This window comes from Pyrgilauda ruficollis, unplaced genomic scaffold (genome assembly GCF_017590135.1).
Source record: "Pyrgilauda ruficollis isolate IOZ18807 unplaced genomic scaffold, ASM1759013v1 scaffold18, whole genome shotgun sequence".
Taxonomy (NCBI): domain Eukaryota; kingdom Metazoa; phylum Chordata; class Aves; order Passeriformes; family Passeridae; genus Pyrgilauda; species Pyrgilauda ruficollis.
This window is the reverse complement of record NW_024516984.1, coordinates 10,372,212-10,396,556: the sequence shown is the minus strand read 5'-3', so window position 1 is coordinate 10,396,556 and position 24,345 is coordinate 10,372,212. Positions and strand designations below refer to the sequence as shown.

The following is a 24,345-nucleotide window of genomic DNA, read 5'->3' as shown; positions in this document are numbered from 1 at the left end:
AGAGGGGATTAGAGGTGGCAGCTGATATTGTAACAGAGCTCCAAGAAGCCTTGTATTTTTACAGTATTAGATGGTTTGCTCACCTTATGTCCTTGAACAGATTATGGAAGCTGAAAGATTAAATATTGGGTGACCTCTTTATAGAAAGTGCATGTTGAATGAAGAATCCTTAAAGAAAATATTGCACAAAAAATATTTTTTAATACTTCCTAGACTACAGATTAAATGTTTTGGTGAGGTAATAATGTAAAATTTATTTCACATAGACTGTCAAGGATTATTTAATTCTTCTGCAGAACATCTGTACTTGCCACCTGCTTGGCCAGAGTGGGAGGGACACTTGTAAACAAATTGTTTAATAAAGAGGTTTTAGGTTGTGGGGGTTTTTTTGTTTGTTTTGGATTGTTTTGGTTTGGTTTTTTTTGTTTTTTTTTTTTTTTTTAATTTAGCGGGATCTGTGAAATGCCTATTTAAGATATTTAAGTTATTCAGGGGATCTGTGAAATACCTATTTAAGATATTTAAGTTATTCAGCAAAGTAAAGCTGTGTTATCATAGAAGGCTAAGCCCAGGTGTATTTCTTAAACTTCTATCTGCTGAAGCTATCAATAAAATTTCCACTTGATTAGCAAAACCATGTAGAATCTAAAGTACAATAAAAGCACTTTTCATATACTTGCGGTTTGCTAACTAATTGGGTTTCACCTTTTACTCATTTCACAGTTATCATTCAGTTTTGGTGGTCTTCCACATCCACCTGGGTGTGCACAGGAATACCTTGGTTTTACTCTGAAACAGACCCAAACGGCATAGAAATATGTGCTGAATAGTTTATTAACACTTTTTTTGGCCAGTAAGGAAGAGTAGTTTATTTTCTAACAAGTACTTGATTTTTAGATGGTGTAAGTTGGAGCCCTAACTCTTGGTCTTAGCTATTCTGAAAAGCTGTACCTCTGCAGAACTCACCAGGTGTCACTGGGTATTACATAGTCCAGCTCTTCAGCTCAGCAGTGAGACCAAAATATTCACATCTGCACTGGCTTTTTTTGAGGGACAAAAGCTGTACTGATTCATACTGTGTTGCATTGTGCTGCAGATAGAAGCACAGAGAGTCAGCTTGAAAAACTTTCTTACTCTTATTCATGACCTCCTTATTTTTTTTTTTTTTCTGTTCCACTGTGGTATTCCTGGTAAGTTTTGGTGTTTTCCAAAAGTTTGGGGAATCAGTGATGAGAGGGATTATTTCTGGCCTTATTGCATTTAATTTTTTATATGTTAGCAGTAATTTGGCCAAGGGATATAAGGAAGAAAAAAGCAATAATGAATGTATTGCATGTGAAGAAATGATGATGATAGATAAAGAAAGTCACTTAAGAAATTGACACAGAGTTGATCTTCAAAGTTGACTAATGTAGCCCAAGTGCTTTGTTTGAATGTATTTCTGGTGCAGAGGTCACTGCCTCACCTTCAAAGTTTGAAGGTGATGAAGAGGACGCAGAGTTGTTTCTGCAATTTAGAAAGACAAGAATGTCTTTCAGTAACATCCTCATATTTAGATCTCATAAGTCTTGTTAATGCAAATAGGCCATTTATAAATTATGGGCTAATATTTATAAACCATAGTGAATGAGCAGGGGCAATGGTAGTTTGGAAGATGCTGAAATAATAGGAAGGATTCTATGCACATACTTCATACATACATACTGTATTTTTCAACTACATTCAGTCTGCTATGATTATCATTAAAGTCCAAGTTAACTGACATTAGTGTTTCTTCTCTGCAGTTCCTGGCCAGCAGACAAAGGATAAGTTTTGGTGAAGTGCAGCAAGAATGTTTAAATAGATGGTTTGCAAGCTTGAATCTCTTTCTTAAGTGACATATTTGAACTGCTGCTATGTATCCACTGGAGAGAAGGCACATCAGGGAATTCTGCTAGAGCTGTACAAATTCATTTAACCTTGCATTTGACTTGACCTGCTTCCAAAGCCTTCTTGATAACATCCCCTACTTTCAGCTTCTGTTTATCTTCTAGGAATAAGACTGTTGCATACATTGTTTGCTGGAGACACTGAGGACCTCTGTCTGTGTTTATGTGTTATGCACCTAGATGAACTCATAGTCTCAAAATGCTAATAATATTTTTTAATGCTAAGTGTTATTTAGAAATATATGAAAAAATTACCTGGGCCTGCCTCCAAAAATGTTGTTGATTATAGCCATGGAATATTTAGCTTCAGAGAAAGAACAAAAATGGTTACAGTACAGTTTTAATGAATTCTTATACCCTTTTTTTCCCCAGATCATTTTGATTCTCTATTAAGTAAGCATTTAATTGAGAGTTATTATTATTATAAGCACATAATTTGTTATGAAATGAAATTGCTAATAATAAATATCTCATCTTCCATAGAAACTATAGCAATACTGTTCTGATCTTTTGTGAAGCTATTGCCTGAAAAAATGTCAAAAGCTTATGATATTACATAAAATAGAAAATGTACAGGAAGAGTTACAAAATTTGGGGGGAAATTAATCCAAAGTTGTCCCGGTTTCACAGGGTGTTGGAACAGTGTGTCTGAAAAGGAGTTTGAATATGTAACAGTAGAGAGCGTCCTGTACTCAGTCACCTGGTTTTGTATGAGTCCTACATGACTACTGTGTATAAAGAGAAGAAGTACAGTAAAGACAAAATGTACCAAAAACCAGCAGAGGTTTGTAGAAGAGAAAGATAACTCCATTTCCAGAAGCATTTCCAGGACATGGAAAGTGAAATCTCATCAGGCTAACCTTTGGAAGTATGTTTTAAGGAGGTCAAGGAGTTACTGAAAGCTGATAATAATTTGCTATAATAAGCTTGAATAGTCCAGTGTAAGAATATTAGAAGAGCAGTTTGGTTGTCAAGTATTGCCACAGACTACTGACTATTTTTTTATTCTATATTTCATCAAAGTTGTATTTATGAATGAAATTGTATATTCAAAAAAGGATTAATCCTTATAACCCTGGGGGTTTTTTCCTTATGCTTTTTCCCAGATATGAAAATATACCCTATAAAATGCAAATAAAAATGTCCTTTTTCCACCATAAAATCTGGTGACAGAGAATATCTAAAAATAGGTTGAAAAAAATGAAAAATTGGAGTTCTGTTACATACCTTTTCCCCCTTCCCATCTCTTATTTAATTTCATTTATTTCAGAGGAACTGATCACAGAATAATATATTCTTCCATTTAGAGATAGATATTGGATAATTAATATCCATTTGAAATAAGTATTTAATAATGTAATTTAATAGAGATTAATATTCTGTAATGAGCTCAACAATCCCAGTTGCTATTTGGATGGAGAATTCACAGTGAGGACCCAAGTCAAAAATGCTCAAAACCTCTTAGGAGAACAAGCGAATCAGGTCTAGTGATATGTCTGAAATAAAAATGTTTGAAGGTGCCTTCACTTCTGAGTAATTTACTGTTTTATTCAGCTAGTCCTCTGTATTTGCATGGGATTAAATACAGGTAACTTTAACCAGGGAGGAATTAGCATTAAAAAAGTATTTTGCAAATTCAAAAAATGTTGTTACTGTTCTGAAAATTTAATGAATTAATAAGAACAGAGTTATCTGCAGCTTCAAACTATTTTGTATGCTGGTAAATGTGACTGGGCTTTTTTACATATGCACAAACAGCATTACAGTATAGCTGTTGCTTTAAAAATATAAACTGTGTTATTTTAAAGATGCATAGTTCACAATGATCACTTGCACTCAAAGCAGTGTTTATTTGGAATGGATTAAGTATGATGTAAAATATATCCCATATTAACATTTTACTTCTGTAGGATTATGCCTACTTTTCTAAAAGGGAAGGCAGCTACATTTTTTTTTTTTTTTTCATTTTCATGTTCATGCTTTGAACTGTGCTGCACCTTTCCCCGTGGATAAGAGTCTGGCCAGGGAAGTGCCATCACTCAGGGCAGTGATCCGCAGCAGCCCCGTGTCAGCTGTGATGCAGCTCCAGCCTGGTGGACTGTGCAGTCCCGTGTGCCCTCTGTGAATGGGGCCACCAGTTTGGGTCTCCCTCCTCTGATCAATCATTCTCCCTGAAATTACTTCAGCTTAATGTCTTAGAAATAGTGGCCTCTCTAAATTTGCTTGGAATTTAATGAAAGATTTGAAAATTAGTAAGAGGTGAATGACAATGTGACCATTGCATAAGCTTTGTTTCTTTAGGAAACCAACAAAACTTTCTAGACTGCAGATGAAATGTTTTTGGGAGGTTAGAATGTAAAATTTATTTCAGATAGACTGTCAAGAATTATTTAATTGATGTTTTTGTTTGTTGTTTTTATTCAGGTTTTTTTCATGAGCAAGTCTTGCACAATTGGTCATGTGTTTTACTGTGCATTTCACATACACATCTATCAAGTTTGCCTCATAGTATGTTTTACAATAATTTCCTAAAACTATATTTAGTGGATTCCATGAAAAGCAAATAATTTTGAACATCACAATGTTCAATAAAGAAGAGACTGGGGCAATAGTCTGTTTGCTGACAACCTTTTCAAACTGCTATGGTGATTGGTGATTCAAGCCCTGATTTAGCTGCTATTTCTGAAAGGAATACTTCTTGCAATGATAAAACAGTACTGGAAATTTTGATTAGGAAATTCTATGATATTCCCAGAAGTGCAGCTTTGCAGAGATGCTGAGCCAAATGTTATGGTAATTTAAAAAAAGTGCAACCCTTACTAAATAATTGGAACTGCAGAGAATGTAAACCATTGAGGAATTTTTCCTGTTATGATGTCTCAGCATAGAGCAAGAGCTTATGTGGAGGTGTATAACAGTTATTTTAGAACTGCTTCTTTTAACTAATTCCTACTATTTATTTTATGTATGCTAAGAAATGATATTTTGTAGTATTTTGCATAGAATTTTATATATTCTACATAATAAGCACCAGATTCTTGATCATAAATGGGTACACCACTCTTTTTATTGTTTCATATATAAATATGAAACTGGATTAAAAGCACTCAATTTTCTTTTTATCTGTGTAAGTCTCAGACAGTTTGGACCTTGGATGCCATGACTGTTAGACCTGGAGGTTCCCCAAGACAGAAACTCCTAAAGGACTCCTTAGCAGCAAAAGAACTTCAGACCATGGAAAAACACCTAGCTGGTATGTATGGGATCAAGGAACCATAAAATGCCTAGAAGTACTCACCCAGCTTGCTCTGCCAATTATTTCAGATGAGGGAAAAAATTATCTAACTCACATGCTGATGAAAACAGATGAAAATGTTATTTTTTTTTTATTGAAGAAAACATAATTAGTGTTCTATTTATAGATGTAATGAACTTCATTGTAATCACAGTAAGTGCACTACTTCAACAGTAATTAAACCATGATAAATATACTGTGGTCTGAAGGCATAATAATGCACCTTTTTTTTTGTTTTCATGGTTCACCCAGAGTTATGCAATAAGTAGGTACTGGTATTTTACTCACTGTTAAATAGTCTTTAAAAGCAGGCTGCAGTGGATCTTTAACTGGAGAACAGAATGCTTTGCAGGAAAGACTCTCCTTGTTCATGAGAATTTGGGCTGAGTGAAATCTGTTAATTTGTGTGTCTTTGAACATCTGCAATATCTTTGATGGGGTGACCATTTCTGAAAAGTCAAAAAAAAAACCCAAACATGAGGTTTTTGGTAAAGAGATGTTTCGGAGCTTTATAAAAATTAATGAGGAATATTCTAAAATTTAGCTTGCAATTTGTTCTTCTTTGTAACCAATGTTTTCTATCTTCAGCTTTCATTAAAAGCTATGACATAGACCTATATTGTGGTAGGCCTATGTTATGCATGCCATTTGTCATTGCTGAAAGCTTCGTAGACTGATTCTATGAAAAGTAATGCTTCACTGGAACGTAAAGACTGCATATGTAAAATGAAGGTAGAAACGAAATTTATCTGATCATTCTTCTAAGTTATTTAGAGAGTGAGGCAGAGAACACTTTTGGTGTGATATTTTGAAATACTTTGTATATTTATCTTGCCAATAACAATGGTGAGAAAGCTGTATCCTCTTTAGAAAGGGGGTGTTGCAGCTGAGATCCAGGAGGATGACAAAGCTGTAAGCACAATGAGGGAAGCTTTTTAGGAATAGGTTTTGGTCATAATGGAGCAAGAACTAAAAGTTATGATAGATTCAAATGAAGCCTTTTTAGGTGGGTTTTGTGTCAGACAGTAGAGATGCTGTAATTCCATTTTTTTTATAGGTTCATAAAGCTTGCAGGTGTTAGAGCTGCAGCCACTTCCAAACTAGATTGAAAAATCCATGAGCTCTCTCTCTAAACTGAAACACCCAGGAACATCTAGTGGGAATCAGGAGAGCACCAAACCAATATGTGGTTTCTGTAGCACAGCAGGGACCTGTGTACCCCAAGGACCCTGCTACTGAGCTACCACTTGTTTTCCCTTATGTTGTTACTCAGGAGGAGTCTGGTGAAGATCTCCCTACTTTGATTTATGTCCTAGCTGGTCTCACTTTCATGGTCATACAATACATGTTCTTGCATGTATTATGCTGTGAAAAATGCAGTCCCTTGGCAAAACTGACAGTAATAACTACAATATTCAATAGAATATGGAATTTTAAATACTTAATCGACTGTAAAGTAACTAGGTACCTTCACTTAATCTCTGAGATTCCTTCTGCAGCTGTGTGACCCACAAGATTTTCTCTCTCACATCAGCGCTGTTCCTGTCATTTGACTTTGGGCCTGAAATTTCAATAAAGCTGTTGTGACATGAGGTTCAGCCATTCTACTATACAGTAATTTTTGTCTGACTGAGAACTTCACATGAAAACAGCCCAATTATTAAACATTAGAGTATTGTATTCTTAATAATTCATGCCCTATTATAACACCAGTGGTGCTTGAGACAATTACTCCTCTCAAAGACAAGAACAACGTAATTTCCGTGAATAATCAGTTCAGAGTACCTCAGATAATAATGCTGTGGTTTTGCTTAGCCTCATTTATCTTATACATTTGCAGAAGTTCAAGTGTCTGTGATATCAGCAAGTCTCTTGTTTCAGTTCTCTTAGCAAGCGCAATGGAACCTATTAATTCCACAAAAATCTGCCATTCTAGGCAGTAATTCAGATGCCTGAGCTATGACTTGGATTACCTGTGTAATGATGAAATATGGCCCCCTGTCTCACATGCACCTTCTTAAGGGGCCTGGCTTTCCCTTATGGACTATGTGCTGGATAAAAATCACTCCTAACATAAGGCGTAATTTGGTGCCGGTGCCTAAATTAGGAGCTAGCACCAATTGCCAGCAACTGCCTCAGTACTTGATATTTGAAAGCAGCAGTTTTACAAAATCAGATACTGGAGCAGTTTTCTGTCTCTACATATGGCTTATATATTTTTTTTGTCTAAAATCCAGGCTCTTATGTTATTATGGCTGCTTTATATCACAAGCAAATGGAGATTGTTTTTTTCTTGGTAGTTTATTCCAGTATCTTGCCAATTTGGTATGTAGCACTGATTTTGTGGTCTTAGTATACTTCTGGAAAATATTTTATCACAAGAAGAACTGTTAAAAAAAATAAACAGTTTATAAGTGCGTATGAATCATATCCTTATTCTGGATTTTTTTTTTTTTTTGAAAGCAAAATGCCTTTCTGTTGCTCTGTTGCATTTTTTTTTCCTTTAAATGACAACAACAAGGGTTTTTAAAAATCCTAAGTCATAATTCAATTGTATTATTTAACATGTATCAGGTAATACTGCAAAGCTGGGAATGTGTGACTTCTTTTTCTTTCTGGCTGAAAAGCTTACATTAAAGCAAAATCAAACAGAAGATGTGTAAATAAAACTGAATAATTATGCTGTGGAAACATGTTAATTATGTGTAGAGAAATTATTATAATTGGTTTATCTGTAGGCTTGATTGCTGTATGAAATTAAGGAAACATGAGCCAGCATATAATATTTATTTAACTCTATTAGATCATTCAATATTCATGCTATTTCTTAGCATAGTGAATTCACTACAGGCAAGTTGGGCATCTGTAATTTTGCAAAGAAATAGACTAAGCTGGTTCTTTACAAGACCATATTCTTAATTTGGTTTAAATCAGTATCCCATAGTATCATTTACTGGCCCCTGATTTTTTGCCAGGCATTTTACACATGCTACACCAAAGGAGGAGCAGGGAGCAGGTTAAGGGAATTGCTTCTTCCCCCTCTAAGATCAGCTCAGTTGGTCAAAGCCTGGTGTTAATAATGCCAGGGTCATGGGTTTGATCCTCATATGGGCCAAACTGAAGAGTTTGACTTGATGATCCTTGTAGTTCTCTTCCAATTCAGAAGATTCTGTGATTCTGTGATTGACTGCTCCACACTCATGAGACCCCACCCAAGTGCTGCATTCAGCTCTGGGGCCCCCAAGGCAAAAAGGATGTGGACCTGTTTGAGCTGGTCCAGAGGAGGCCACCAAGATGCGCAGAGGGCTGGAGCATCTCTCACAGCCTGAGAGACTTGGGATTGGCCTGGAGAAGTGAAGGCTACAGAGAGAGCTAATTGTGACCTTCCACTACCTAAAGGAGCCTGCAAGAGAGCTGGAGAGGCACTTTTTATGCAGGTGTATAGTGATAGGACAAGGAATAAAGGCTTTAAACTAAAAAAGGAGAGATTTAGATTAGATGTTGAGAAGAAATTCTTGACTGTGTGGGTGGTGAGCCACAGGAACAGGTTGCCCAGAGAAGCTGTGGATGTCTTGTTTCTAACAGTGCTCAAGGCCAGGTGGGATGGAGCTCTGAGCAACATGATTTAGTGGAAGGCATTCCTTCCCAAAACCAGGGGGTTGGGAACCAGGTGACCTTAAAGGTTTCTTCCAGCCCAAACCATTCTCTGATTCTGTGAAGTTCCAAAGTGAAAGCATAGTGGAAGAGCAGTTCAAGATGTAATAATTTCAAAATAGAAATAATTAATTTTAAGGGGTCGATTATAAATATTCTTAAGTGTGTGCTAGAAATATTGACTATGTTTTGAAATTTGCTAACAGTGAAATATTTAATCTTTAAAAAGTTGAGAGACACTTTTATCTGAGGCTTTCACAATAGTTCAGTTTATTAGCTTTTCTAGTAATAGCATTTGAATTGTGTGCAATATGTTGTATTAGACTAGTAACATGAAATTGGCATGGCTTATTTTCCTGTTTTCAAGATCTTATAAAATATGTTGATGTTCAAGGCAGCACGTCTTTAATTATTTAAGATAGAACATTCCTTTTATACCTACTGGTAAACACAAATAAAAAAAAATCTCATTTTCCAATATGCAGTTTAGAGTCTGGTTTTTTTAGGACATTTAAAATCTGAAATAATTTTTATAAAAATTAAAAAAAAAATTAAATGCTTATTTTAAACAATTTGACTTAATGGGTGTTTAAATCAGTAGAGCCTTGCTACTCTACAGCTTGTAGAACTGTGACTTTTTAATGGGAAATGGCATTGCTAGTTTGAAGATAATCAGCTGTCTCTATGAAGATTAAGTACAGTAGAGTACATGAAAATGAAAATTCACAACAGTAGTGTAAGATAAAATAAACTTGATTAAACTGTTTCTTAAGTTCTACATTTGTACTTGCAAGGACTTTCAATTATGTTATCAATGCTAACCTACATTCCAGCTACCCTCACCTGACTTTGATGGCTGTATTCTGATTTAATTCATTAGAAGCATTAATATGATTTAAATTATTTCAGGAGACACTTTTCATTCATTGTCCTTAACCTGTTGTAGTTTTAAAAGAGATCTTATTTCTTATGGCTGTGTGCAAGGCAGGGATTGGACCACCCAATGGCTGTCACCTTTTCTCCTCGGACTCTGGATATTGGTGAGCCCATCACCGCAGCAGGTGGTGACCTGCTGTGGCACTGATGGCAGGCCGAGGCATGAGTTCAGGTTCAAACAGGATCACAAATCCAGACATGCCAGAGTTCAATAGTTACTTCCCTCAGAGTTTTGGTTGGGCAGTAGACAGTAGGGCCAGAAGCGAAAGTTTTTCCTTGAGCCAGTTTTGGATTGCAGCTGAGGATGGCAGGTTTACATCACTGCTCTGTCTTGGTTTGCTACTAATCTTGATTTTGCAGTAACTGTGCAAAAGCCATGGAGACATTATTTTGATGAAACAAGAGGAATTTTTATAGGCTGTGGTGACACCCAATGTAGAGGTAATATTTCATTGCTGCAGGATAGCTGTGTTTGCAGTGAATCAAATGTAAATAAACTTTAAGGATGTGCTTGCCAAACATTTGCACTGTTAATTCTGATGCCTTTCATTTTAAGCATGAATAGATTTTCTCTGTGCAGCTTCAGGTTTTCACTTACACTGGAGAAAATCATTGGGAGTTTTAAAGCAGAGAGAAACAGACAGTGAGTTTCTTTCTTTTCCATTTGTTCATGTGTGTGTGCACAGACATTGAGAAGGACCTCGCACTGTGGGAAGAAGCAAGGCTCTCAAGAAGCCCTGGTGTCCAGCATCCCAGTGTAGTTACATCTGACCATCAAGGCAATCTTCAAGCTGCACAGGGCCCAACCCCAAGGCCTCAGGTGCCAACTCCAACAGGGAAGAACATTCAGCTCCAAGGAAGCAAATCACCACCGCTGCCCACTAGCAGCAGAACACAGGTCTCCAGTGTCACAAACAGCAGTGCACAAACCAAGAGGCCATCAGCTCCAGGGAGCAGACCTATGACCCCAAATAGCTTGTTGTCACGGCCTCTTACCCCTAGCAACCAAGGAAATAGGGAAGGCATTATTAGCATGCAAAGAAGCAGATCTTTGTCATCTAAGAGCCAAATGGGGAGGACCCTCAGTGCTGCTTCAGGGCTTTCTGTGCAAGTGAGTGGAGATGTTGTTGGAACTGTCACTACTCAGAGAAACAGTTTATCAGAAGTAAGATTTTCGATTTAATGTTTTTGCTATATTTAATAATGCCAAGACTTGATTGCATTTTATGTTCAAGTAACATCAGTATACCTAATGTAACCTACTGTGCTGAAAAGAACTTGAAATATAATGATGAGAAAATTAGCAAGGAAATACTGCTCAGCTTTGAGAGGTACTCATTAGAGAATGTCAGTATTATTACAGAAATCATACTGAAACACTTGTGTCCCCCAAATTTACCATGAGCTCTGTAGGGCTTTGCCTGTACAATGCATAGCAGTTTTATTAGCATTACAGTTTCTAACAGGTGCATATCTCTGGCATATCAAACAAAACTTTATCTAATCTTTATGTTCCACTGTATTTTTTCTTTCCTGCTGCACTGGCAGTGCATGATATTTTCTTGATATACTTTTTATTTCATATTTTTGGACAATTGGAATGATTAGTTAGGCATCACTGAAAGGACAGGTTTTTCCAAAGCACCAAACTGAATTGCAAGAGAAAATGTCCAATATTGTTGAATCACTGTCTAATACTATATGCATGGTAACTAGGCTAAATTTACAGCATAAAAAATTTCTTGTCACATATTATTGGCTTTTACAAGACTAGTCTTTGTTTAAAACAAAACAAAAGAAAAAGTACCTTGTAAATTCTGAGTAGGATTCTCCTCTGCTAACCTTAGCTGCCTTAAAGATAACTTCAGTGTGTGGGCAGTGGAAATAAAAGCACCTCTGAAAGAAAACCCCTGCTGTCTATCTCTATATATGCCTTACAAAGGTGAGTTATTTCTCAGGATATGTCAGTCCTTCTATACTGACTTGAGAAGGAACTATGTGTCTAGACTGCTGATTTTTTAGTGGTGGAATACGTTGGTTCCCACCATTATTACCAATCTCTTTGTAATCCATTTTCAAAGCCTGGAGACCTTTTTTCCAAGACTGAAAGTAATATCATACCTTTAGATTGTTTCTGAGGAGTATCATCTGTTATAATAGTCTGTTGGGTGTGACACTTGACACAATTGTTGTCAGTCTCATGACTTCTAAAGGAAATTTCAGACGTTGTTTATGATAGTGTTTCTTAGGGTTGCTTTTAGAAAAATTAGAGATTAAATACTTAGTGTGACCCTTCAGTTAATTATATGACATCCATTATGTGTTGTGAAGGAAAGGAAATGAGGCACAGATTACTCTAGAATTTGGGAAAGAAATCTTACTTAAATTTGGTGGTGAAATAAATACTCATTATTTTGGTGTTTGAATGACAGTGCACTAATCCCATCACCTGAGCTGTTTCTTCTCTTAGAATTGAATATCCGGCTTAAAGACATGAGGACTGAAGGTGACTACAGTTCTCCTGAAAGTGTTTTAATTGCCGGTTGATGTATTTTCAAACCATGTTTCCCATGGAAAAAAAAAAAAAAAGAAGTAATTTTAATACTTTTTTTGTTTTACAAGAAAAAAATCACTTTGTGTCCTCTTTTGAAGTATGGGATGTGTTTGTGTATTAGAATTTTCTCTCATACCAGAAAATAAGAATTGAAATTAGTTTTTAACTATAACATGTTCAGAAGAAATGAAGGGTTTCATTGTCTCCAACTACATTTTTCATCCCTCTTTTTCTTCTTTTGTAGGCAGTCTTGTTCTTAACTGAAATGCAGTCCTGTGATGCCAAGTAAAATTATTGTATATACTCCTGAAACTATATGTATGTAATGCGTGAGAGATATCCAGTCTGCCCATCACTTTTGATCTTTCCTGTAAAAAGGCAGACAATTAAAAATGCTTTCTTCTAGAGCCTTTCTGTAGTTATGGTAATAATAAGCAAGAGTCCCATTTAATTTGCTGTGTCTTGTTACTTCTGTTTGCTGATAGCTCTCACAGTAATTGTCCTGTTATACTTTTAATACATGTATATATTTGTCTCAAGAATTTTAGGAAGTGAGCAATATTATTATGCTATTTTCCAGTTAGAATAGCATGTCCAGATTCAGCCAGCAATCCACTGTAAAGCTGATGTTAAACCTCAGCATTTCTATGCAGGACCTTATCCTCTGTTAAAATCCCTTCTAGAAGTGACAAATTCTTTTCTTTCTCTTTGCTCACTGGGTACAATAGTACCTTGGCTGCTAGTGACCCAGCTCAGACCCTATTTATCCTTTCTGACATGCACAAGTGACCTTTGACATAATGGAAACTCAGCTTGGGACTAGCTCTGCTTCCAAAGGGAAAGCTGCTAGTGTGACACGTTCATACTGAAGACTTTCCTCTTCCAGGTTTTGAAGGCTCGTGGATATCAGGAAGTAGCTGATGGAGATCTGACCAATCTGCCACTCCCAGCCTCATTTTTTAACAAGCTTTCAAGTTTTCTTTTGCCCACTTAAGTTCCTGGTCACTTAGAGAAGTGGATTTAGACAGAACATACCCAGGAAATACGTCTGTTCTGTGACATTTTTTGCCATGTTAGACATTTCCTCCCATTTGTGGCCATGTAATTTCATTTTCTTGTGTTTCAGCTTGCCTCTGACCATGGAGATATATTTTAAAAATTCAGAGGTGATTTGGGGTAGGAGAGCAAGGGTCCTGCCTGTCTTTGTAGTATTACATATCACAACCATATAAAACTGAAGGCTGATACTGTAATTTATTTTGCAACTTTCATTGTAGGTTTTGCATCCTCTTCCTGTATAAAACCAGTACAATAAAAGAGGGGAACTTGCCTTTATTCTTATTAACCTTATGGTCTCAACTGGGAATTTCTGCTGGATGTAAATATACTATGGTTATATTGCCAATCCTATAGAAGTTACTATGATAAGATTTTTGCAAATAACTGTGCTTCCTTATTTTTAGGTAATGTTAATGGAATTAATCAGTAGAATATTGATATATATTTGATGAGAATAAGTCAGTTGAAAAGAATGTGACTGCTGGGTGCCAGGAGCATGTTTTACCCTAAGGAGCTTGATTTACTTACTTATTTACTTGCTTATTTGTTGGGAAGTTGAACATATCTCTCAATGCCTTATATATGCTTCCTAGATTGTAATGTGTTTCAAGCTAACATAACAAGTCTAAATAGAAAAATATAACTAATAAATACAATTCAAAGTTCTTAAGCTTTAGTAAAGTTCATGCTGCAGCATGGGTGGTTCAATCTTGTTGTAGCACAAATCTTAAATAATTTGGCAAGTGCTTAACATATCAGCTGTTAAGAATGTTTTGGGGGTTTTTAATGCTCCAGACTTATAATGATCTGAGATTTTGTGCACAAGTTTCTGCCTCCTGGCACACATAATATTATTAAGTTCTAACAGGTGTGTTTTATTATCAGCTCTGTTCAAGGCTGAATTGAATTATAGCAAAGAAATGCTACCTAGAGAAATAGTTTTATTATCTCTATAAAGGTAATAAATCAGGGTTCCAAATCCTTTGGCAGAGATACTTTTATGCATGTTCCTAATCCTTTGGTGTTCTGTATAAATTGGCAAAGGAATGTTGAACCCTGCTTATCTCTTTAGGATGGATTCCATTAAAGTGACACAACTCTGTGATACTTGTCAATAGTTGTTGAGATGAAAATACTACTGACTCCCTTGTTCACCATATCATTTTCTGAACATATGAAATTTTCCAGTAATTTCTTTTATTCAGATAATTTTAAGTGGTATTCAGCAATCCTTATTAGTCTGTCATAGCTGAGAGCAGGAAATTTCGTCTTATTTGAATACAGCATTGATTAACAAGATTTTTACTCCAATTTACTGGAGTATAAAGCATAACAAACATTTTTACTCCATTTACTGGAGTATAGAGCATAACTTGTGATGGGGACTCTTTTTGGTCAGACACTCTCATTCTGTTCCACTGCCTGGCTCAGGTCTTTGCTCTGTGTTTTTGGAAGATTAAAAAGTGTGTGGATCAGTGTGAGAGTCACACATGCCTACTGCAAGAATCCTGTTCCTTGAACCAAAACACATTCAGTGTTGTAGTCAGCAACCTTCTCCAGCACAGCACATTGGAAATGGCAATACATGAGTGAGGCCTGGAGCTCCTGCCTGAGTTTACTGCTGGCCCATGGCAGCAGTCTTTGTGGAATTTTTAACACATTATTGACAATTAATAATTTACTCCCAGTGAGTTACATCTTGATTGAGCAGCCTTCAGTCTCCCAAAACTGATTTAAACAAGCCTGGATTCTGTATTTAAATCAGATAGCCTAAGAATGAACTTTCTGTTGTAATACAATTTAACTTTAAATAGGTAGATTTTTATTTCAGCTGATGTAACACAAAGCAGGGTTATTATCCCCCTTTTTTTTTCAAGAACTTATAAAAATTTGGCCAGTAATTTTATGATATCTGGCCAAGGTTAAAGTTTTCTTTTAGAGACTAAACTTGCATGTTTGAACTGCCTTTGAAAATAAAACTGTGCATTCCAGTCTCATCTCTCCCTGTGAATATTGCAAAGGAATGTGTCAAAGTATTTTATATGTCTGTGTGTATACCTGTTCACATACATATGTGTGTCTCTGCATGGAAAAATATTTTTATACACATACCTATATACATTATATTAAAAAGTAGGCAATTTTAAAACATTTTCAAAATAATATATTCAGCTGCATATGGATTTTAACCATGTAAAACATTGATATTTTGATGTTTTAATGGTATCTTGGAGACAAAAGTTTCCATAACATTTTTCCTTCCTAAGCCTTCTCCTTATGCAACAAAACTGTAGGTTCTAAATCAGGTTTCAGGTTCTTGTAGTTACTAAATTTTGACAGATCAAAGCCTCACTTAAGCAAGTTGCATTTGAAATGTCTGTGCAGTCCAAAAATTGCAGGTTCAGATGTAATATGTGCAATTTTGTCTTGTCACTGCTTTTCCAAGATGAGTGTGTATGTGTCTTACATGTCTGTATTTATAGTGGAGACATTGCTAAATAGATCCCTTCACTTTGGTGGGTTTGGGCTTGATTTTTTTTGTTGTTTCTTTGTTTGCTTTTCATTTTGTTTTGGGTTTTGGGCATTTTTGGGGCATTTTTTGGGCTTTTTTTGGGCTTTTTTTTTGTCTTGGGGTGGTGTTTTTGGGGTTTTTTTGTCTTTTTTTTTTTTTTGTTAATAGATTAAAAAAAATTTCCAAGAAGCCTGCACATCCTTTACATTTTGGTTTTATTTCACAGCAAGTTGGTTTTTTTGTTTTTAAAGGCTTTCTCCTCTCTAGTTAATTGTGGCTAGTGTTTGCTGCAGTCTTCATTTATACAGAACAATTGTCTGTCATTTTATCTAAAATAGATCTGTTTGTGGCAGGATGAATTCTTACAACAGCTTCAACTTGCTCATCAACCTTGGATATTGCCAAGTGACACAGAAAGTGAAGCAGTGGAAGCTGACCAAGACAAATGTAAGTATATATGTAAGGACCAGATAATATGTCAATACCCCTCAACTTCTGTTTTCCATATCTTCAGATACTGTGGAGATGTCATGCCTGCTCTCAGGAGCTTTTCTCACAAGTACCAATTGCTTATTTGTCTGAGGGCTGAACCCTATAGGATTGATCTGCAGGAGCTTTCCTGTAGTCACTGAACAATGGCAAAATGATCACAACTCTGTTTACTTAAGCTAAGTGAAGCAATTTGTCCTGATGTGTTAAAGTAGCTGTTCCAGAAAATAACAGGAACTTCAAATAGATAATCTGTTTCATAAATCTGTATTCACCAGCAAAAAAAAAAGGCAAAGTGAAAAACTCCAGGTCTGGAAAGTAGAGCCTCCCTCCTTAGGTCTGACACTCCATTTTCTCTATTTTGCTTACATTCTTTTTAATTCATCTTTATAAATAAAAAAGTTCTTAATCATACCAGTATTCCTTAATATCCTACACTCTGGAGTATTTGTCTAATCGTGGAAGTGAGGGTCAGCAGGATCAGAGCCTAAATGGCAGGACAAGTAATAGGCTATAAATTGCAGTATTCTCAAATTGTAGCAAATTCTCCCTGCCTACAAGGTAAATGATCTTGCTGTTTCACATTATCTCTTTTAATTCACAGTAGTTTTGTGATCTTCAAGGGTGAATATGAAAGCTGCTTCCTAACATATTTTAGGTGATGTACTTGAAAAAGAACAGATTATTTAATCATCATGTTTAGAAAACTCAATACTGGTTTAAACATCAAGAGTTAATGTATGAAAAAGACATTTTCTTTACATAAGGGAACAGTTCTATAAGGGATTAAGGATTCATAAGAAACACCCCAGATAAATAGAATTTTTTAAATTATGCCACTTTAAAAAATTGGTTTTTACTCATACATCAGTTTCACAAATTCATACATAGCCCAGAGTTTGACTAAAATTGAAATTTACACAGTGAGATCCTAAAGAGCATGTGAAGGTCTTTTTGAACACTAGTAAAATGTTACAATGAGATTCTGTGTATCTTATTGGTTTTAATCCAAGACTGTAAGTCAAATTTGGCTTGCACCAGAACATTTCAGTTATCTTTCAGCTGAAGCTCACCTTAGATGGCTCAAGAGAGACTCTGAGACCTGCCTTTTATGTGTATGCAATTTTTCCTCAGTATTTTCTGTAATGAATTTACAATCCCACAAAACATTGTTAGGACTGGCTGTGCACACACAGACTGATGCTAATTGTGTGACCAGGGAGACTGATGCTCCAGGACGTATCAGATACACACCATACTTTTGTATAGCTGCTGTACTTGAATTGTGTGGGTGTGAGGACTTGTGAACACCCAAAATCCTGTCCTATAATATTCCAAGAATCCTGGTAGGTCATTGTCATTGCCCAAAAAACAAAGTGGTAAGTTAATTATTAAAAGCATATTCTTAAGGTCGATGTCCAAATGCCTCTTCAACAGTGACAGACTTGAGCAACTGACCATCTCCCTCAGAAGCCTGTTCAGTCTTTCACCCTCTCAGTAAAGGAATGCTCCTGATGTCAGTCTGAATCTCTCCTGGCACAGCTTTTAGCCATTACCCTGTGTTCTGTCACTGAATACCAGGGAGAAGAGATCAGTGCCTCTCTCCCCACATGCCCTCCTCAGGAAGATGTGAAGTCAATCCTCAGCTTAATTTTCTCCTAAACTAGACAAGCCCAAAATCCTTAGCTGCCCCTCACAGGTCATTCCTTCCAGCCCTCTCACCAGCTTTGTTGCCCTTATCTGGACCCATTCAAGGACCTACACATGCTTAAATTGTGGTGCCCAGAACTGCACACAGTGCTCCAGGTGAGGCTGCACAGTGCTCTACACAGTGGGATAATCACCTTTCCTGAGCAGCTGGTGATTCTGTATTTGATGCACCCCAGGATGGGGTTTGTCCTGTTGGCTTCCAGGACACACTGCTGATTCTTGCTGTGCCTGCTGCCAACCAGCACCTCCAGATCCATTTCTGCAGAGAGGCTCTCCAGCCACTCCTCTCCCAGTTTATACTTTTGCTTGATATTAGTCTGTCCCAGCTGCAGAATCTGGTGTTTTGACTTGTTAAACTTCATGCCATCAATCACTGTCCAGTGTTCCAGTCTGTGTAGATCCCTCTGCAGAGCCTCTTGTCCCTCCAAAGAGTCAGCAGCACCTCCTGGTTTGGGATCATCAGCAAATGTGCTAATGGTGGATTCAGCTCCTGCCTGCGGGTCACTGGTAAATGTATTGAACAGAACTGGCCCTAGAATGGATCCCTGGGCAGCACCACTGGTGACCAGTGGCCCCCTTTGAGCTCTGCCCTTCAGCCAGTTCTTCACCCAGCACAGCCTGCAGCCACTCATCCCACAGCTGGACAAGTTGTCCTGAAGGATGCTTGAGGGACAGTATCCAAAGCAGTACTAAAAACCAGAAAAACCATGTCCACCACCTTTTCTTCATCCCCTGTGTGGGTGACCTTATCATAGAAAGCTATCAAGTTAGTTAAACAGGACTTACCCTTTGTGTTGACCTCCGTGTAGTTAGCTGGTGCACCCTTCTATCACTGTTTCTACTACTATAACTAAAGGGATGGAACAAAAACGTTTTATTAAAGTAATACTTCCTGTAACTGAAATCTAATAGTGAAAAATTTTATTAAAAGTAACTAAAGGTGGTAACATCCCTGTCTGAGTTTTTGTGCTAGTGACATTGTCAAGAAAGTGCAGAACTGTCACTGCTGACAAAGAGAAGCCGCCAATTCCTGGTTGTAAAATGGAGCCAGCAAGGGGCTTTGGCACACTTACTGATGCCACTGCTTGTAGGTAGACCAGCTGGCAAGATTACACATAATTTCTCACCCCGGAGTAATAAATCTGTGTGAGTATTTTTTGTGTGATTTAGTGTTGAGAAGGCCCAGGAGTCCATAATTTGTGAGTTTGAGCAGAAGAGCTGCAAAATTAATCTTTACAATAGCAACACCTGTTCTTTGACTCAGCCTTTGATAAATTACATGTGGATAATATTTACCACATTCTTTGACTACTTTGAGATAATAGCAGCCAGGTGTAAAACTAGTTTTTGGTAGTGAGAAAACAATGCAGAAAGAGAAACTGTATGAGTCACCTTGAGTTCTTTAAAAGTAATATCGTCTGGTTAAGAGTTTTAGAAGAAAAAGAACAAATGAAATAAGAGGGGAACAGTTTCAATTGTATTCAGATATAAGAGTTTAGAGAGGCTATTTTCAAAGTAAGTGATAACTGAACAGAACTGGGTTACTTTGGAATCTCAACATCTCTCAACAAACATCATTTGCAAAACAGATACAACAGCGCATATCTTGTCTTGTGGAAATGGGATCTTGGTTCTCAGTTCTTGTAAATCAGACTTTACATTTTAAATTCTCCAGGCTCTCTGACAGCATTTTTTAATTTATCCTCAGCAGCAAGTTTCAATGATAACTGGAAGTCAATAATTGTTAAACCTTCATACTAATTATGACAAAATTTTAAATAAAATAGCTACTCACATAAAAGAGTTTAAATTATACTAGCTTAAAATATTTGTTATGTTAAAGAAGGAAAGAAAAATATTTTAAGAAGCTTTGTTGATTTTTTAGCACACCCTTTCCTTTTCCTCTTTGTGCATGTAGTTAAGTTTGTGGCCATAGGTCAGAGAAAGAGATAGTGTATAATTATTTCCTCTTGTAATGTACATTTTGTTATTAAAAATAGGAATTAAGACATGCATTTTAAGAGCTATTATAATTTAGAAACAAAATCTCTTCTGCTTGCAAAATGTGTTCTCCTTTGAAACTCTCTACAAAATGAGAGATGAAAATTGTCAAGGCAGTATGATCCCAAATCAAGGACCTGTGGTGTTCTTTTAGAGTGACTAAAAATATCTCTAGATGGAACCTCATGTGTATTTTTCCTCTGTGATTCTGGAGACAGTTCCCCATTTTTATCTGCAGTATTGCTTGTGTGCTGATTCTCTGCAAAGAGTTTTCAGAGAATGCATAGATATCATTCTTGGAAAAATGAGGGATCTGGAGAAAGTATTTACCACTTGCATAATTCTTCAGTTTGATGAAAGTTCCGTGAGATGGCAAGAATAGATTTTCCTCTTTATGGGGTACTGATGCACAGAAACAGAAGAACTGCCACCAGAACATTCTTTAGACAGCTTTTATGAGAAGAAATTAATCCTTTCAGGGGACTGACAAGAGGCTGCTTGAATTTTCCCTTGAGAACAAGTCCTACAAAGATTAAAGATTGGAAATTTCTAAGTATCACTAGCTTCCAAGAACCTTGAAAAGACAAAGACAGGGCTTTTGGTATAATTTGAGCTGCCATCTGTAGTCTTGGCAAGGATTTGCTGCCCAAAATGCTAAGTCTGCTTTCTTGGGTGCTGAACTCAAGAAGTAACCCACACAGCAGATTTCCCCAGGTCACACAGCCTTGGACATAGTCAGCCCACCTAGCAGATGTACATGACAGGTGAATGAAGTACAGTCTTGAAAAGCTTGCTACTTAGTCAATCCATATTAAATATACCCACAGAACATTAAGGACTGGAAGGCACCCTTAAGGATGATCTGTGAAAAACATTCCTTTGTGCTAATCTGCATAAGACATGCCAGTTTCTGTAGTCAATGGCACACAAAGTTGTGTATCTATAATCACTTCATTCCAACTTGCCAAAAGGAGCACTAGATGCTCATTTCTAGCTCAGTTGATCCAGGGCAAGTCTTGAGCTCTTGGCCTCTGACCTGTGGGAGGAAATTTAAATGTTTTGCTACTCTTCATCTGCAAACCCTTTGCTAAGGTTAACAGTGAAAGGTCTACTGCTGAAAAATCAAATGGTAATTGGGATGAAGTGGGATTTCTACTCCATTCATTCTTGCACTGATCTTGGAACTGTGCAGTCAAAGACACTCTGCTGATGACTTCAACAGTTGTTGAAGAAAACCTTTGTTTTCCCATTTGCACAAGTCTGCCTAGGGAAAAACCCAAAAGAATGAAAGATAGGGTTTTTTGTATACTTGAGAAATTCAGACTGTGTTCTAGTAAAATTCCAATCCATACAGTATTTGCCCATGGGTAAAGTTCCTTGCACTGAGTAAATTCACATGCCAAAACAGTCAATTTATTCTAATTATGCAAATAAGTGTTCCCGAGATTTGGAAGATTGCTTGGCCAGAGTTAACAATAAGGAGGAGTCTACTGCTGGAATATGTTTTTGCTGTGAAAGTTTGCTTTTGCTAGGGCCAGGTGCTACTCAGTATGAGTAAGAATGACAGAATCTGGGTTAGAGGAGCAACTGTTGATTGCAAACTTTATGACATCTACACAACCACATTCCATTTCTCTCATTCAAATTCAGCTGTTTGTACTCTGCTCTGATAGAACATAGCTGTATTGGAATGTCTCTTTCAGAGGGTATGAGTTTAGGGCAAGTTTAGATGTGGTTTCTCTAGAGAGTAAGGTGCTTATGAGGCATCACTCAAACATTAGTCAATTATATGTCTGGTTAGTAAGAACATAATTGTTGTAGTTGGCAGTTTTTCTCAATGAATAATAAATTCAATATAAATACAGACTTTTTTTAAACTTTTTTTTATTTTTCTTTTGTCTCACAAGTGAATCTGTCCCAAAAGTGAACTTCTGGGAGACTTTTATCCCAGTTCATGAATCTTCTGGAGATATTGGTGTTTTTCTTTCATTTAATATTTCAAGAGTGGTAATACAAACTGCAGTAAAAACTTCGTATCTCCCCCTTCCACGTAATCTCTGCAAAGGGTGTCATAAAGCTTTTGTCTTCTTGGGATATGAGTTATTTTCTAAATTTCTCTAGTATGCACTTATGTATATTAAAGAAAATATGTTAGCTCTCATTCTGCCTGCCATTGGCTTGGCTGCATATTTAGCTTGAGACAGTTCTATGTCCACTTCAGAAATAGGACACCAGAAAGGATTGTGCTCCTGTAAACAGAATTTCTCCAGGCCTATTGGATGGTCTTGGTTGGATATCTCGTGACACTCGTAGCTGTAGCTGCATCACCTCATATAACTGCTTTTTGTGTCTGAAAGTAGATGAGAACAATTTTCTAGCATGGAAACCTGCCCAGTTGGATTTAATTATTTATTGATGGTGAAACAAAAGTAGAGGTTGACATTATTTCTACCAGAAGTCAGATGACTGTTGGACAGTGAGTGGTGAGTTCAAATGCAATTATGGAAAGTTGAAGTTAGACTCAAGTTTCCTATTTTTTGAATGGATGTGCTTAAATCCAAAGCTGCTGTTATCTTCTTATATTATTAAGGCTTTAAGGCACATTGTTTTATTTATACTGACTAATATTTGGTTTCACTTTGGAAAAGTTCACATTGGACTAAATATGTAGTATGAGAAGGGAATTTTCCATTGCAGTGAGTAAAAAAAATTTCAAAACCTGTTTTAGTGCAGAAAGCTCTTTTCAGTAAAGCTTCCAAACCTACAGATATATTTTTCTACAGCTTGCTTTATTATGCTAAACTTGGATTCCCAATGACATTTAATGTAATAAAAAATGACACTGTAATTTAAAAAATGGCCTAGAGAATTATCAGGACACACATTAGGTAAATTAAAAGCTGGCTCAATGGGGAATCAAAAACTAGAGTTTCTAATGGGAAGATGTAGATGAATGGGGCTCATTAGAGCCTGATAGGTTTTGATAATGGGTGGGAAGGACAAGTTGAAGTTATTAAATGATATGAATCCCCTGGTATAATAGCCACATTCCAGTAAAATGCACTTTATTATAACCAGATGAAGTATATTTAAACCAAATGAAATATATCTGGCACCAGAGAAAAATATCTGTCTCTGCTGCAGAATAATGAGGCTTTGTCCTGGAAAGCAGTGACCTAATGGATTTAGGATGGTCATAGAAGATCATCTCAGTGTGAGATCTCAGCATAATGCTGTCACAAAGAAGGGTAGACCATTTTTTCAATGCTTTAGAAGTTAAGTAGCAAAGTGATTATTCCACATAATATCACTAAAAAAATCCGTAGGTTAGGTGTCTTTCTACTAAAACAGATTGGGATTACTCAAGGGATTTCAAAAGATTAAAAATGACCAGGTTTGGGAAACCCTGTTAGGAATTTGCCTCACTCACATAAAGACATTCAACCAGGAACTTCAGAGATAGTGTGATATCTGTACATAGATGTTTAAGTAAAAAAGATTCAACTCATCAAACTGTGACAAAGGAAATTAAATGCTCTGTCCTAGCAACCAGGATCTCCAAGTGTTATAAGCAAAAATTAAGGGACGCGATGAACTCAAAGCCATTAACATGTGGTTAACTTCTTAACTTCCTAACTTCTCCAATTAAGACCAGTCCCTGGGTCTTCTGTGGGTAACAGTCACAAGAAGAATCTGCAAGTAAAACAGGCTTACACATATTTGCTTTTCTTTATCCCACCGTAAGACAAGTCCATTACTTATAGATCAAACTGTGATAGAGCTTGAATATCTGCTAAAAGGAGTGCCTCCAAGGAAAACAGCTGAACATTAGGTATAAATGACAAAAAGTCCCCAACCATATAAAGGTAATAAAGGATAAGAACTGTGGCTAAGGTTTTCTGGGCTTTTTCTCTTGTGTTTTGTTTGGTTGGTTGGTTAATTTGTTTTTGTTGTTGCAGAGGTTTTCATGGTATGTGCCTTGCTTTGTTGATATCAGTACAAAATCACATACAAAGTCCAGGCTTATCACCTGACAAAATGAAAATTGTTCCAATTGTATTTAATTAATTAGCTGGAAATAATGGAAAGAGTTTGTTCCTGCCGATTTTCTTAAAGACCTTTATGCATTCACCAGTACAATTAAATGAGGTTGTGGTGTTTATTTCCGGTTTATAACCTCGATTCTCTAACTGGATCTGTGTAACAG

The 24,345-nt window shown here is 36.6% G+C and overlaps 1 protein-coding gene across 1 annotated transcript in view; it reads left to right on the top strand.

The window, feature by feature from the left end:
• CUNH8orf34 (chromosome unknown C8orf34 homolog) overlaps window positions 1-17,117 on the top strand; it is a 138,550-nt gene extending 121,433 nt beyond the window's left edge. The window contains exons 11-14 of the mRNA XM_041464395.1: window positions 5,061-5,181; window positions 10,500-10,978; window positions 16,292-16,385; window positions 17,086-17,117. Of these exons, the coding sequence (XP_041320329.1) occupies window positions 5,061-5,181; window positions 10,500-10,978; window positions 16,292-16,385; window positions 17,086-17,117 (726 nt within the window). The remainder of the gene's footprint in view (window positions 1-5,060; window positions 5,182-10,499; window positions 10,979-16,291; window positions 16,386-17,085) is intronic.
• The last annotated feature ends 7,228 nt before the right edge of the window (window positions 17,118-24,345 follow it).